Consider the following 14,867-nt stretch of genomic DNA (forward strand, 5'->3'; position numbering starts at 1 on the left):
AGTGGTGCAAACTGGCTGAATCCCACCACTGGTTGAAGTTCTCCAAGTTTAAAGCTGCTAAGGTTGGAGACCCCTGATTTAGAACACTATTGAGTTAGGTTTGCCAGCGTGCTGTATCTCCTTGAGAAAAGGGTATAGCACAGAAGAAGAATAAAGAAAAATTATCCATGAGAAATACTTCTGCTGGAGTTCTTAAAAGTGTGTGGCCAGTGGTGGGATTCAATTAATTTAACAACCGGTTCTCTGCCCTAATGACCGGCTGGGTGGGCGTGGCCAGGGGGCATGACAGTACTCAGCCTCCTGCAGCACTCTGCCAGTCAAAACGGGGTGGAGGGGTTAATTACAAAATGTGTAACATCCAGATCCAGTGAGCAAGGGGTGTGAACTGCAGAGAAAATACACTTTTGTTTGGTTGTCAAGAAATATCCCCAAAGTCAGATGTACACTAAATATAGACTGACTTTTAGCTACACATTCCCCCCCACACCCAGCAATCAGCAAATTTTGAAACTCCAGGTAAAGAGGATTCATTTTAGAATGAGTAACCACAGTTTGCATCAGTGGTGGGTTTCAAATTTTTTTACTACCGGTTCTGTGGGTGTGGCTTGGTGGGCGTAGCATGGCATGGTGAGGGTGGCTTGGTGGGCGTGGGCAGGGAAGGATACTGTAAAATCTCCATTCTGTCCCCAATCCAGGGGAAGGTTACTGCAAAATCCCCATTTCCTCCCGATCAGCTGGGACTTGGGAGGCAGAGAATAGATGGGGGTGGGGCCAGTCTTAATTTTTACTACCGGTTCTCTGAACTACCCAAAATTTCCACTACCGGTTCTCCAGAACTGGTCAGTACCTGCTGAAACCCACCTCTGGTTTGCATGTTGGAGGTTCCTAAAAGAATGCTAGGAAACTCTGTATTTTAAAGAACATTTGAGGGAGGGGTACAAAATAGCCCCATTCCCAACTCACCCTATAGCTGGGATTTTGGGCCTGGAAGGCCTCCTGCACCACCCTGGAAGCCAAAATGGGGTGCGGGGGGGCGCACAGTGCCCCCTGCGCCCCATTTTGGGCCTGGAAGGCCTGCACCATCTGGAAGCCAAAATGGGGTGCGTGGGGGGGGGGATGACTCCTGGGAGTGGGCGGGGCCAGCCAGGGGTGGGATTAGCTGGTTCTCTGAACTGGGCAAAAAGTTAACAACTGGTTCGCTCGAATTGGTGCGAACTGGCTGAATACCACCTCTCTGGGTGGCACTTAGAGCTAAATCATACTGAGCTAGAAAGGTGTATCATTTCATTTCCAATACAACAGCAAATTCCTCTGTACCAGAGGTCCCCAAACCCCCAGTCCGTGGCCTGCTGTTGGGCCGTAGCCCGTTTGAAACCTGGGCACGGAAGTGATGTGTGAGCATGTATGCGCGGACATACATGAAGCTGCATTTGTGAAAGCGGCACACACGTGCACAAAACCATTCTCTTTTTCCCTTCTCCACTAATATGCCGAGCCAGAAAAGTGGGAGACCACTGCTCTACATTTATCTTATGAAATTAGATTTTTTAAAGTTAAAAGTAGTCCTGGACCAAAAGACTTACATTTTTCCTTGTTACTAATATGTTCCTCGCTGAGCTGTATTTCCATCTGCTTTAGTGATTTGAGGTATTTATGGTCTCTGGATTTGTGATCTTTAACAGTCAGAGCATGTATCTCAAGTAAGATTTTAATAAAATGATAATGAGAAGGATCAAAGCCTTTAAAAAGATGAAACACAAAGATAATTATGGAAGCTGTCTAAAAAGAGCCATCAGGAAAAAAAAAACCCGCCTGGCTGGTCTTCTGTGAGAGGACAGAGAAACCCATCAATAGTGACATCTCTCAAAGACTGTATCAGTCTTCAAAGTGGGTCCTCCACAATTTTAGGACTGTGATTAAGAAAGGCTGTGATCTTCACACTGTCCTCCGGTTGGCAACGGGATTTAGAATTGGATTATTGGTGCTGATTGAAGTGCACAGGATGGAAATCACGAGAGAAAGTAATTCACCAAGTTTCTCACTGTCTATCCTTTGAGGGTTTTAAAAAATACGAACCTGCACTTGATTTGATAGCATAAACTATTTTTTCTTTTCTTTTTACCCGGAACTCGGATACAAAATAAGAATTCTGTCTTTTTTTAAAAAAACAGTAAAAAGCGCTGTTTGTTTGTGATTAAATAAGCATTTTGATAAAAAAGTGTCTTCTGTCATTTCTTTAATAAATTATCCCTGCCCATATATCCACATGCGTGCATGTGCACACACAAACGCAAAGATAAAATTTATTACAGTTGTTTAGATGCTTTAAGAAATGCATCCATCCATCATTTCTCAATGGACATTCTAAATTCCATTAGAACTGACAATCTTAAAAGAGGCTTTGATGTATGTATAATAAATTGTATCTCTGGGTTATTCTTTAGGGGCGGCAACTCGTTTAGAGTCTGTGGGAGAGGATGATGAGTTGACAGTAGAAAATGGAGACCTGAATTATGAAATACCAATGAAATATTCCCGGGGAGGTAGAAAGCATTCCTTGCCGCAGCATTTGGACACAGGAACCAGACAGGTGAGGAAGAGAAAAAAAACAACCAAATATATGGCATCATTTGAGATATTACAGCCAAATAATTCATCATTTTAACTATTGGTAATTGATGGAGGGACCAAAGATTAAAACAAATGTAACTCAATCATGAACCAGAATGCAAAAGCTGTACAGGTAGTCCTTGATTTACAGTCACCATTAGGAACGTAACTGTGGCTAAACAAGCATGGTTGTTAAGTAAGTCGCATCTGATTTAACAGCCTTTTTTTTTTTGCCATGGTTGTTAAACGAATCACTGCGGTTCTTAAGTGAATCTTGCAGTTATTAAATGAATCCAGCTTTCCCCATTGATGCTGCTTGTTGGAAGCCAGCTGGGGAAGCCTCAAATGGAGGTCATGTGACGCTGGGAAATTGCAACCATTGTAAATACATATCGGTTGCCAAATCCCTGAATTTCAGTCATGTGACCATGGGGATGTTGGGACGGCTGGTCGTAAGTCGTTTCGCAGTGCTATTGTAACTTCGAACAGTTGCCAAATGAATGGTTCTAAGTTGAGGACTACTTGTAATTCATATGCAAGCAAAGCTTACTGTGATGCATTATTTGTATATGGTAGAATATTTATTGAGTTTGAATTAAAAAAATAATGTATTGCAGAAAATTTTAGAAGATGCTTCCTTGTGTTCTCTCTGGTACTTACCTTGATTTATTTTCTACCCAGTTTTCTTTGGTGTGTGTGTGTGTGTGTGTGTGTGTGTGTGTGTGTAGATAGTCCTTGATTTACAACAGTTCACTTAGTGACCATTCGAAGTCACGCCGACACTGAAAAAAGTGACTTATGGCCATTTTTCACACTTATGACCGTTGCAGCATCCCCATGGTCATGTGATTTACAATTAGGCTGCTTGACAACTGACTCACATTTATGACCGTTGCAGTGTCCCAGAGTTATGTGATCCCCTTATGCGACCTTCTGACAAGCAAAGTCCATGGGGAAACCACATTCACTTAACAACCATGTTGCTAGTTTGAGAACTGCAGTGATTCACTTAACAAAGGTGGCGAGAAATGTCGTTAAATGGGGCAAAACTCACTTAACAAATTTCTCATTTAACAACATACATTTTGGGGTCAATTGTGGTCGTAAGTTAAGGACTACTTGTGTTTAAGCACTTACATGTAAAAAAATGTAACTGTGATGTATTGATTATTTACTAACCAGAAACCAAAGTTAGACAACCTGCGGTGTAACTGAGACAGAATCATTCTGGTTCTTTTGCAAATATTGTGATTGTTTTATTTCTGAAGGAATACCACATTGTTAAGAAATCCACTCGTTCGTTGAGTGCAGCTCAGGTTGAGTATCCCTGGCGATTGACGCAGCCATCTATTATTTCCAACATTGTTCTGATGAAGGGGCAGGGCAAGGTAAGAATAAAGTTGAATAAAATAAAAAAAGATTTGAATATTTGTGTGTCTGTCTAGGAAGTCTAGGAATCTAAGCCAAGAACTCTTCTTTTGAGAACCCAAGTTAGAGGGCTGTTCCAAAATCTATTTCAGCAAAATAAATGCTATTCCAGAATTTAGATGCACATAATAGTTGGTACAGTATAGGGGGGAAAGTGATATCCACACCTCTTGAAAATATGGGTTCACTGATGGTAAAAGGTTTGGGGCAGGGGTGAAATCTACTTACCTTCCCTGGTTCGAAAGTGCGTGCATGCGTCACGTACGATTTTAGACCCTCTGTGCATGTGCAAAGCCTTTTGCCCATGTGCAGAGGGTCAAAAACAGGTTACTTCCTGGTTAAAACCAGGAAGTAATGACATCCAGGCGGATGAGTGGAGCCTCGCGCTGCCGCCACTACTGGTTCACCGAACCACCTGCTCACGCCGCTACCAGTTCGTGTGAACCGGTAGCATTGGTTTGGGGTCTTTATTTACTTATTTATTTTATTTATTTTATTAAATTTCTATACCGCCCTTCTCCCGAAGGACTCAGGTATTTATAAATACTATATCCAATTTAGGATTATTTTACTCTGAAGAGCCCGCTCTTTGCGATTAGAAATTAATCAGTGATGAGAGCTGCTTTGGTTAGTGGTTTAAGCATCAGGCTAGAAAGTAGGAGACCATGAGTTCTAGACATTGCCTAGAAAGAAGGCGATGGCCAATGATTCTGGAAAAAAAAAAACTTGCCAAGAAAAGTTCAGGAATTTGTGATGGCGAACCTATGGCAATTGTATGGCACGAACCTATGGCCATATCAGTGGGCACTCGAGCTCAGCTCTGGCTCTCTAGGAGTCTCTGGAGGCTGGGGACAGCAAAAAACGTCACTTCCTGTCCAACCGGAAGTTGGGAAATGGGCCGTTTCTGGCTTCCGGGAGGGGGGGGAAGGCCGTTTTCGTCCTCCCCAGACTCATAGAGAGGCTCTGGAGCCAGGTGAGAGAGAGAAACGGGCCTACCGGGCCATCGTGTGCCAGGACCGGGGGTGGGGGGTGTCGCATGCACATGGGCAGGGGTGGGGCGCATAGAATTATGAGTGTAGGCACATGTGCACGTGACCCCCCCAACCCCCCCTCCTGGCATGCGATGGCAAAAGGGTTAGCCATCACTGGTCTAGGCAGTCTCTGAGAATCGGACATGATTGAACGGAAGACATAAAACAAAGCCTCAGTAGCCCAAAATGTCTTATATCACTTTTTTTCCTGGATGGCCAGCTGTTGGCCAGGCCATTCCTGGATGGGGATCATTTGGCCAAGGTGATTAACACTGTTAAGCTGTCTTGTTGGATTATTGGGAATGTTCTAATTGGGTTGCCTCTGAAAGAAGCGTCAGGAAGTTCAGTTCAGAACTTAATTGCCAGCATTTTAACAAATTCAACGAGGTTTGCCCACATAACTCTAATTTTAATTGGGCATTTGCCTATTCATTTCAGGTCCCTTCCTCTTGCAGTCTGCCCACATCGTAAGATATTTTGCCAAAACTTAGGCTGTCATTGAAAACATAGCATGAAGGCATTTCTGCTACTTCTGAAACCTAGCATTGTGCTGAGATAGTATATTCTCCCTTCCTTTTAAAACTTCTTTTTTTTTCCTTACTGTTTAAGAACAAAGATGAAGAAACCAGTTTTGTTTGCTCGATCAGATGCCTGTTGTTTGTGATGTGGGAAGTTATGGGGTATTTGTCTACGGAGGTATTTATTCTGCCTTAATTTGTACCTATGCTTCAGGGTCTTGGATTCAGCATTGTAGGGGGACAAGATTCTGCCCGGGGTCGTATGGGCATTTTTGTCAAGACAATTTTTCCAAATGGGGCTGCAGCAGCTGATGGCAGGTTAAAAGAAGGTATGTTTGCAAAAAAACAGATTTCTGTTAGCCTAACAACTTGTTTAAATTAACCATTTTCCAAGCCCAGATTTACCTATCCTACCTGTTCCTCCTGCCAAACATGTAAGTGGGAGAAAGGAAACTCATGACCAAGCTGAATAGTGAGTTAACAGAATCTGGTTTTCAAGGTGCTACTCCAAAATTTTACCAAGGGGCTCTCTGCCCAGTTGCTGGGTGGGCGTGGCCATGGTGGGCGTGACCTAGTTGGCCTCCTGCACCATGGCGGCGGGGGGGATGTTTTTGCCCTCCCCAGGCTTCAAAGGCATTTCTCAAGCTTCTGGGAGGGCGAAAATGGCTTCCTCAGGCTCCAGAGGCTCTCTGGAGGCTGGAAACGGGCCTGTTTCCAGCCTTCAATAATTTCTGGTAGGCCCGTTTTTCACCCTCCCCGAGCCTCCGCGCACACCCTGCACTTGAATCACACTCTGGACTTGATTTTTGTCTCTGATCAGTGGCTGAATGATCTAAGAATAGGGGATATAGACATCAAGCCCTTGTCATGGTCTGATCATTCTCTCCTTCACATGGACTTTCAAGTCACTTCCACCCACCGCAGGGAGACGGAACCAGCCAAATGGTTCCGTCCCAGGCGCCTGATGGACCCCGAAAGGTTCCTGATGGAGCTTGGGCCATTTCCTGAGACTCTGGCTCACGACTCGACTGAGGACCTGGTGGTCGCCTGGGATAGGGCGGCTACTGGGGCCTTGGACCGCGTCGTGCCTTTGCGGCCTCTGACCCGATGCCGATCTCGTCAAGCTCCTTGGTTTTCCGAGGAGCTGAGAGAGATGAAGCGTCGGAAAAGACGCCTGGAGGGTGATTGGAGGACAAGCCGATCTGAATCTGACCGAACACAGGTGAGATCTTATATTAAGACCTACCTAGTGGCGATAAGAGCGGCGAAGTCTAGCTACTTCTCTGCTCTTATTGCATCTGCAGAGAACCGCCCAGCTGCGCTGTTTAGGGTGACCCGCTCCCTACTTCAGGTGGGGGTACGGGAAGATCCCTTAAAGGGTCGAGCTGAGGATTTTGTACAATTCCTGCATGATAAAGTCGCTCAGATTCGGGAAGGCCTGGACTCCGATTGGGTAGATCCAGGGGAGGAGACGGGGGCAGGTCTTGAGAGCGTTATCTGGGAAGAGTTTGACTCTGTGGCTCCTGAGGACGTGGACAGGATTCTGGGCAAGCTTAACGCTGCCACATGTTTATTGGACCCGTGTCCCTCCTGGTTGGTACTGGCCTCCCGGGAGGTTACACGAGGCTGGCTCCAGAGGATTATAAATGCTTCTCTGAGTGAGGGTGTTTTTCCCGCCGCCTTGAAAGAGGCGGTTGTGAAGCCCCTCCTCAAGAAGCCTTCCCTGGACCCGGCTATATTATCAAATTATCGTCCAGTCTCCAATCTTCGCTTTGTTGCGAAGGTTGTTGAGAGTGTGGTGGCGTGACAACTACCCCGATACCTGGATGAAGTTGTCTATCTGGATCCGTTCCAGTCGGGCTTCGGGTCACGATACAGCACAGAAACGGCATTGGTCGCATTGGTGGATGATCTCTGGAGGGCTCGGGACAGAGGTTGCTCCTCTATCCTGGTCCTATTGGATCTCTCAGCGGCTTTTGATACCATCGACCATGGTATCTTACTGCACCGGCTGGAGAGGTTAGGAATAGGGGGCACCGTACTTCGGTGGTTCTCCTCCTTCCTCTCTGACCGTTCGCAGTTTGTGTTGGCAGGGGGGCAGAGGTCGACCTCGAGGCACCTTATTTGTGGGGTGCCGCAAGGGTCAGTCCTCTCACCCCTTCTGTTCAACATTTATGTAAAACCGCTAGGTGAGATCATCCGTGGTTTTGGGGTGAGTGTTCATCAGTATGCTGATGACACACAACTATACATCTCCACCCCAGACCACCCCAATGATGCCCTTGCTGTGATGTCCCGTTGCCTGGAGGCCGTGCGGATCTGGATGGGGAGAAACAAGCTCAGACTCAACCCCTCCAAGACCGAGTGGCTGTGGCTTCCGGCGTCCCGGTATAGTCAGCTGGTACCATCACTGACAATAGGGGATGAGATCTTGCTCCCCACAGAGAGGGCCCGCAACTTGGGTGTCCTCCTGGATTCACGGTTATCTTTAGAAGATCATTTGACGGCCGTGGCCAGGGGTGCCTTTTATCAGGTTCGCCTGATCCGCCAGTTGCGTCCCTTTCTGGATCGGGACGCCTTGCGCACGGTCACTCATGCCCTAGTTACCTCCCGTATGGACTACTGTAATGCTCTCTACATGGGGCTGCCCTTGAAAAGCACCCGGAGGCTCCAACTGGTCCAGAACGTAGCCGCGCGGGTGATTATGGGCGCAGCTCGTTACGCCCATGTAACACCTCTCCTACGCGAGCTGCACTGGCTCCCGGTGGTCTTCCGGGTGCGATTCAAGGTGTTAGTTATCACCTTTAAAGCGCTCCATGGCTTAGGACCTGGGTACCTACGAGACCGTCTTTTGCCACCAATAGCCTCCCACCGACCAGTTCGTTCTCACAGGGAGGGACTACTCAGGGTACCGTCAGTCAAATTATGTCGACTGGTGACTCCCAGGGGGAGGGCCTTCTCTGTGGGGGCTCCAACCCTTTGGAATGAACTGCCCCCGGAGATACGGAATATCCCTGATCTCCGTGCTTTCCGCCGTGCCCTCAAGACCCTGATGTTCCAACAGGCAGGGCTAAACATACAAACATGCGAATGATTTTTTAAATGTTATCTAATTCTGGGTTTTATTTAATTGACCAAACTAAGTAACAATTTTAATTAGCAATTATATGATGTTTGTGTGTCTATATTTTTCTTGACTGTACACCGCCTTGAGTCCTACGGGAGAAAGGCGGTATAGAAATATAATAAATAAATAAATAAATAAATACTTACCTGCATCCAAAACAGGCCGTGTGGGGACTCCTGGAACGGGAGGGGAGGGGTGGGTGGGGCCAGCCAGCAGTGGGATTTCGGGGTTCTCTGAACTGCACAATATCTTAGCTAGAGGTTCTCCCGAACCCCCAACAGCCCACCCCTGTGCTACTCCTTCGTGGCCCAGAGCAAAAGAAAAGGTTTAATATAAACTGTCCTCTTTGGAGCCATGGTTTTATTCCTTCTAGATACTTCCTTCCGATATTTCAGATGTTTCCAAGGAGAGACATCTGAAATATTGCTATTTTTACACAATATAAACCAGATTTTTTTCTTGCCAAGGGAGAGTAGGGGGACAGGTCTTTCCACAGTTTGTGTAATGCAGTGTAATGTAATGATCTTGTAACAAACCATATCTAGAAGCCATAGTTTGTGCTATACCACATTTGGTGACAAACAGTTCTTCACCCAAGATCCAGAAGGGTGGAAACCGTAATCCAGACTCCCATTCCTACCCATAAACCATTCTGAATCCTGAAATTGGATGAGATTTCATCCAACAAAATTCAGCTGTTCTGCTTATGGCCCATGTATTGTTGGCCCATTATTCATCCCTGCAAATTCTCTTTTTGCTACCATTAATGGATAAGAATGACTGCTAAGCTTTTTTTATTTTTTTTTTATTTTTTTTGGTTCCTTGTTAGATTTCCAAAATTCCAAATGCACAAGATAACTAAACTACAAAATGCTTCCAAATTTGTACAGTCTAATGAAAATTCCAGGTCAAAAGTAACGTGTCACTTTTTAAAATGTAATTTCTCCAAGCATAGAAAGAGATCAAATATCTTGTAATTTAATAATACCGGAAGAACTAGAATGACTTTTATTTCTAAAAACAGCATTTCTTCATCCTATCTAAATGCTGATAACGCATTTTGCTTTGGATTTCCAGGAGACGAACTTCTGGAAGTTAACGGGGAATCATTACAAGGGCTGACTCATCAGGAGGCAATTCAAACATTCAAAGTAGGTAGATTGATGTCCTTCAAAACTCTCAAAAGTTCAGAACCAGCCTGATCTTGTTGTCTGGGAAAAAATAGAAGTTATGGTACAACACATCTGGATGGTATATCCAGGTGGGGAAAGCTTTTTTTATTTTCTATATTTGTTTTGTCTTAAAAACAAATTGCCACATGGCGATGGGGAAAGATGGGTTCAAAAAAATTATTTGTTCCAGCATCTTTTTTGGAGTTGGTTTTCATGGGTCCTGGACAAAGCAATGTCAATACAAAGGAAAATAATTTGCATTGGCATCTATAGCTATAAAGGTATTTTAGGCAAGGTTGGTAAAAAATATTGCTTAGGTCAGTGATGGGTAACCTTTTTGGTGCCGAGTGCCCAAAGTGCGCAAATCGACACCCCCCAAATGCAATGGGAGCGCCCTCCGCACTTGCACCCCGCCCCCATGCATATGTGCTCGCCCCCGTGCATGTGCCCTGGTCCTCCATGCATACGCCCCCCCCGTGCCCCATTTTGGCTTCCAGGTTGGTGCACGAGGCTTTCCAGGCCCAAAACAGGGTGCAAGGGGCCTTGCGTGGCACCCCCACGCCCTATTTTGGCTTCCAGGTTGGTTCGGGTGGCAGAAATGGAGTAGAAAGGTAGGGACACGCTGGAGGGGGGGGGAAGCTGCGGAGATCGGGGAAGGTCCCCCCCCCCATGCATGCACAACAGAGACCCAAAGGCCAGCTGGCCTGCGGGAGGCATGCACGCATGCACAGTGAAGCTGGGCAGAGGCGACGGCTGGTGTGCCCACAGAGAGGGCTCTGCGTGCCATCTGTGGCATGCGTGCCACAGGTTCGCCATCACGGGCTTAGGTAAAGGAATATGTTCATAAGGTAGTACCGGTAGTCCTCGACTTACAACAGTTCATTTACTGACCAAAATTACAATGGCACCGAAAAAAAATGACTTATGATTGTTTTTCACACTTAGAACCATTGCAGTATCCCCATAGTCACATGATCAAAATTCAGATGATTGGCAATGGACTCATATTTATGATGGTTGCAGTGTCCCAGGGTCACATGATCACCTTTTGCGACCTTCTGACAAGCAAAGCCAATGGGGAAGCCAGATTCCTTTAACAACCATGTTACTAGCTTAACAATTGCAGTGATTCACTTAACAGCTGTGGCACAAAAGGTCGTAGAATGAGGCAAAATTCGCTTAATAAATGTTAGCAAGAAAAATTTTGGGCTCAATTGTAGTCATGAGTCGAGGACTTCCTGTACACTCATAGGCAACAGAACCTCTAAATCAAATTGTACAGAATGATCCGCTGTAGTGATCAATTCCCACCATACTGTATTTTTTTTTATTCAAGAGCAGATGTTCCAATTAATGATTCCAGACATATTCCAAGTTCTGGATGTGTAATTCATGCCTTAGTTTTTGAGACAAAGGAAAAGTGGTGATACTTACTCTCCCCAGGGGGAGAGCCTTCTCTGTGGGGGCACCTACTATCTGGAATGAGCTCCCCCCAGAGATACAGAGGATCCCGGATCTACGCACCTTCCGCCACGCTCTCAAGACCTTTTTATTCCATCAGGCTGGCCTGGCCTAACTGTTTCCCTTTTTTCCCTTTTTAAAACATAAATTTTAATTCGTTTTTAATTTATTGGGGTGTTTTAAATCTGTCTTCGGCCAAATTGTTTAATTCTATTTTATTCAGTTTTAAATTTTGTATTTATGTTTTTTATCCTGTGGCTGTTCACCGCCCTGAGTCCTTCGGGAGTAGGGCGGTATACAAATCAAATAAAACTAAAACTAAACTAAACTAAACTAAACTTATAAAGCTAACAACTCTGTTACTTCTTTAGCAACTGAAGAAAGGTGTGGTGACTCTCACAGTGCGAACCAGACTTCGCAGCCCAAGCCTTACGCCGTGCCCAACTCCCATATTGCTGAGCCGGTCCAGTTCTCCCAGCTCCAATACCAGTGGAGGAGCCTCATTTCCCAGTGGTGAAGACGGAGATACTTCCTCTTCTAGTCGTAAAGGACCTGGACCAAAGGACAGAATTGTCATGGAAGTCACTCTAAATAAAGGTTTGAGAAAATGCGACTGTTTTTACTCTGGTGAAAATAACCATGGCCCAAAGTGCTTTGGCAAGGCAGAGAAAATCTCCTAAGGAAGATTTTAGAAGAGGGGAGGGAAATAGAAACAATAATAAGATTTTAATAAGTTATTGGACTCCTTTCCCTGTAAATCTGAGCTGGGATGGTTAGTGATCAAATTTTTTTTGTCTGGCGTGTCTAGAAGGAACCGAAATGGGGAAGAAATGCTTTGGGAGCAGGTAATGGAAACTATGCTATAAAAGCAAATTGGTTTTGTTGAAATTCCAATGAAATTTGTGGGTGGGAAACTTCCAACATTATATGTAAAAAAATAATAATAATAATCACGTGCTGTCTTCTGGCTGCCCCATGCAAAATATTAAAATAGTCACATAGAAGCTGATAATATACCAAGAACTCTGCATGAGTAGATTTAACACACCACTGGAAGTATTTGTCTAACCGCACTGAAATGAAACACATGGGACTTCTTCCTGTTGGGTAGGATAGAAGCCAATTCAAGAAATCTTTGTGACCCCCAAGACGAATTGTGGTAATCAATATATTTGGTATGGAGTTATGTTTGGCGCTCAAGATCCTTTACAACAGGGGTCCCCAACCCACCACCCCCCAGTCCGTGGACCAGCACTGGTCAGCAACTTGCCAGCAACTGGGCCACGAAGCCCCATCCACGGGATGCAGACAGTATGCAAAACCACGGCCCCTCCTGTCCGCGGAAAAACCTTTCTCCACAGAACTGGTCCCAGGTACCCCAAAGGTTGGGGGCTGCTGTTTTACAAGACCTGTGGTGTCATTCCTGAGGTGGAAGCAGGGGTAAAATGCTATCGGTTTGCACCAGTTCGGGTGAAACAGTAGCGGTGGCGGTGCATGGTTTGGCGAATCAGGCAGCATGAAGCTCCGCCCACCCACCCGGACGTTGTTACTTCCTGGCCCTAAATATGTAAAGTCTCCTTCAAGTTGAACTTGATGCTTTGTGTTTTTATGGACATAGCCATACAGTTTTCTTGGCATGTTATGTTATGAATATGGCTTGTCTTTGCTTTTTGCAGAATGTGTTTTTTTTAAAAAATTCACTAGGTTTTCTTGATGGCTCTAATCCAAGGATTTACCATGTCCAAGTTTTTTTAGAAACTTATCTAGTCATGGAATAAATTGCCACTGAGGTTGAAACCATCCTCCCCATCATTAAAGTTGAAAAGGAGTCTAAGAGCATATTTATTTAAAAAGGCACAGATATCCTTGAGTTTTCCTGGTAAAGTTCCAGGAGTGGTTTGCCTCTCCTGGGAATTTTTATTTTGACTTCCCAGAATAGCCCAGAAAAGATGAACCATGGCTGAAGCCATGTTTATTTCCTCAGGGTTTTTGATGGTTTTTATTGAACTGGGAGTTCTTTTTTTAAAAAATTTCTCCTTGTAAATGTGGAATCGTTAGGGAAATAGGTGACATATACGTTCAAAGATTTTGATGAATAAAAAGCACCAGAGATGTAACAGAGAGGGGGAAGGACAGGACAGGAAAACTATCCTCTTACAGCCACTTTCTTGGATCAGCTGAATTTCAACCAGTGGTGAAATCCTACTGGTTCGCACCAGTTCGGGTGAACTGGTAGTGATAAAATCTACCGGTTCGGTGAACCGGTAGTAAAAAAAAGCTACTGGTTGGTATTTCCGATGATCAGCTGTGCCGCGCGATTTATATTCGCTAGAAAATTCTGATTTCAACCTTCTTCCATCCGTGGAAACTGAAAAGGCCAACAATCTACAAGTAGTCCGTGACTTAGAACAGTTCGTTTAGCAACTGTTGAAGTTACAACGGCACTGAAAAAAAGCGCCTTATGACTGTTTTTCACACTTATGACTATTGCAGCATCCCCACGGTCATGTGATCAAAATTCAGGCATTTGGCAACTGACTCATACTTATGAAGGAAGCCGTGTCCCAGGGTCATGTGTGATCCCCTTTTGCGACCTTCTTTGCAAGCAAAATCAATGGGGAAGCCAGGTTCACTTAACAACCACGTTACTAACTTAACATATGCAGGGATTCGCTTAACAATTGTGGCAGGAAAGATTGTAAAATGGGACAAAACTTATTTTACAATTGTCTCAGCGACAGAAATTTTGGGCTCCATTGCAGTCATAAGACGAGGACTACTTATATTCATTTTTATGACAAATAATTTCAAATGGGTCATGATGGGGTAGGCAGAGGAGAGAGGCAGGAAAAGTGCCTGCCTCCGCTAAAATGAGGTGCCTGTTTCTTAAAATCATTTCAAAATTGCTTCTATATCCTTCTCAGATTTAGAAGAATTTTATGGTATTTATCTTGCTTGGAGTTTCCTATCTTATAATTGATTTTCAACCTGTTCCCTTCTTCTCTGCCCCCCCCGCCCCCCGCCGTGAGTCCTTTCCATGGGCTCCTTTGTCCTTTCAAGTCTTTCAAATGGCATTAGCCGAAATGTTATATTTTTTACTAATGTTGTGACTTGTGGAGGGAAAGGTGCTCTGATGAAAAACAGCGGATTAAAAACCTCAGATTAATAAACAAGTGTTGAGTAGAAAATCAGGTTAAATCTGTTTTAAATTTATAATACATAATCCTTGCCAGCTTTTGCAAAGAATTTTTACTGGGAGAATTTACAATTAGACCTTGGAAAGATATTTCATCATGATTTCGAGCCTGAGGAATAAGAAGGGTATATTTCATATAGGGAATAAACAAGGAAAGTGTTTGTAATGGCTTCTTTTATTACATTTGGCTCTTGGGCGTAAGCACTTTGGGAGTGGAGAGATGTCAAGAATCACCACAGAATCAAATGTTTCTTGTGTTTTGTTTCACTTCCTATCAGCTTTCATCAAGATGTCTTGATCTGAGAGATGAGGGGGAAGAATCGA

At 44.6% G+C, this 14,867-nt stretch overlaps 1 protein-coding gene across 1 annotated transcript in view; it reads left to right on the forward strand.

The window, feature by feature from the left end:
- The window catches only part of PDZD2 (PDZ domain containing 2), a 238,000-nt gene that overhangs the window by 174,806 nt on the left and 48,327 nt on the right, over window positions 1-14,867 (forward strand). Inside the window, exons 7-11 of the mRNA XM_070935965.1 lie at window positions 2,445-2,590; window positions 3,879-3,998; window positions 5,802-5,916; window positions 9,792-9,865; window positions 11,719-11,944. Coding sequence (XP_070792066.1) covers window positions 2,445-2,590; window positions 3,879-3,998; window positions 5,802-5,916; window positions 9,792-9,865; window positions 11,719-11,944 — 681 coding nt within the window. The remainder of the gene's footprint in view (window positions 1-2,444; window positions 2,591-3,878; window positions 3,999-5,801; window positions 5,917-9,791; window positions 9,866-11,718; window positions 11,945-14,867) is intronic.

Source organism: Pituophis catenifer, unplaced genomic scaffold (genome assembly GCF_029215685.1).
Source record: "Pituophis catenifer annectens isolate HBS135680 unplaced genomic scaffold, rPitCat1.0.hap2 SCAF_2, whole genome shotgun sequence".
Classification (NCBI taxonomy): domain Eukaryota; kingdom Metazoa; phylum Chordata; class Lepidosauria; order Squamata; family Colubridae; genus Pituophis; species Pituophis catenifer.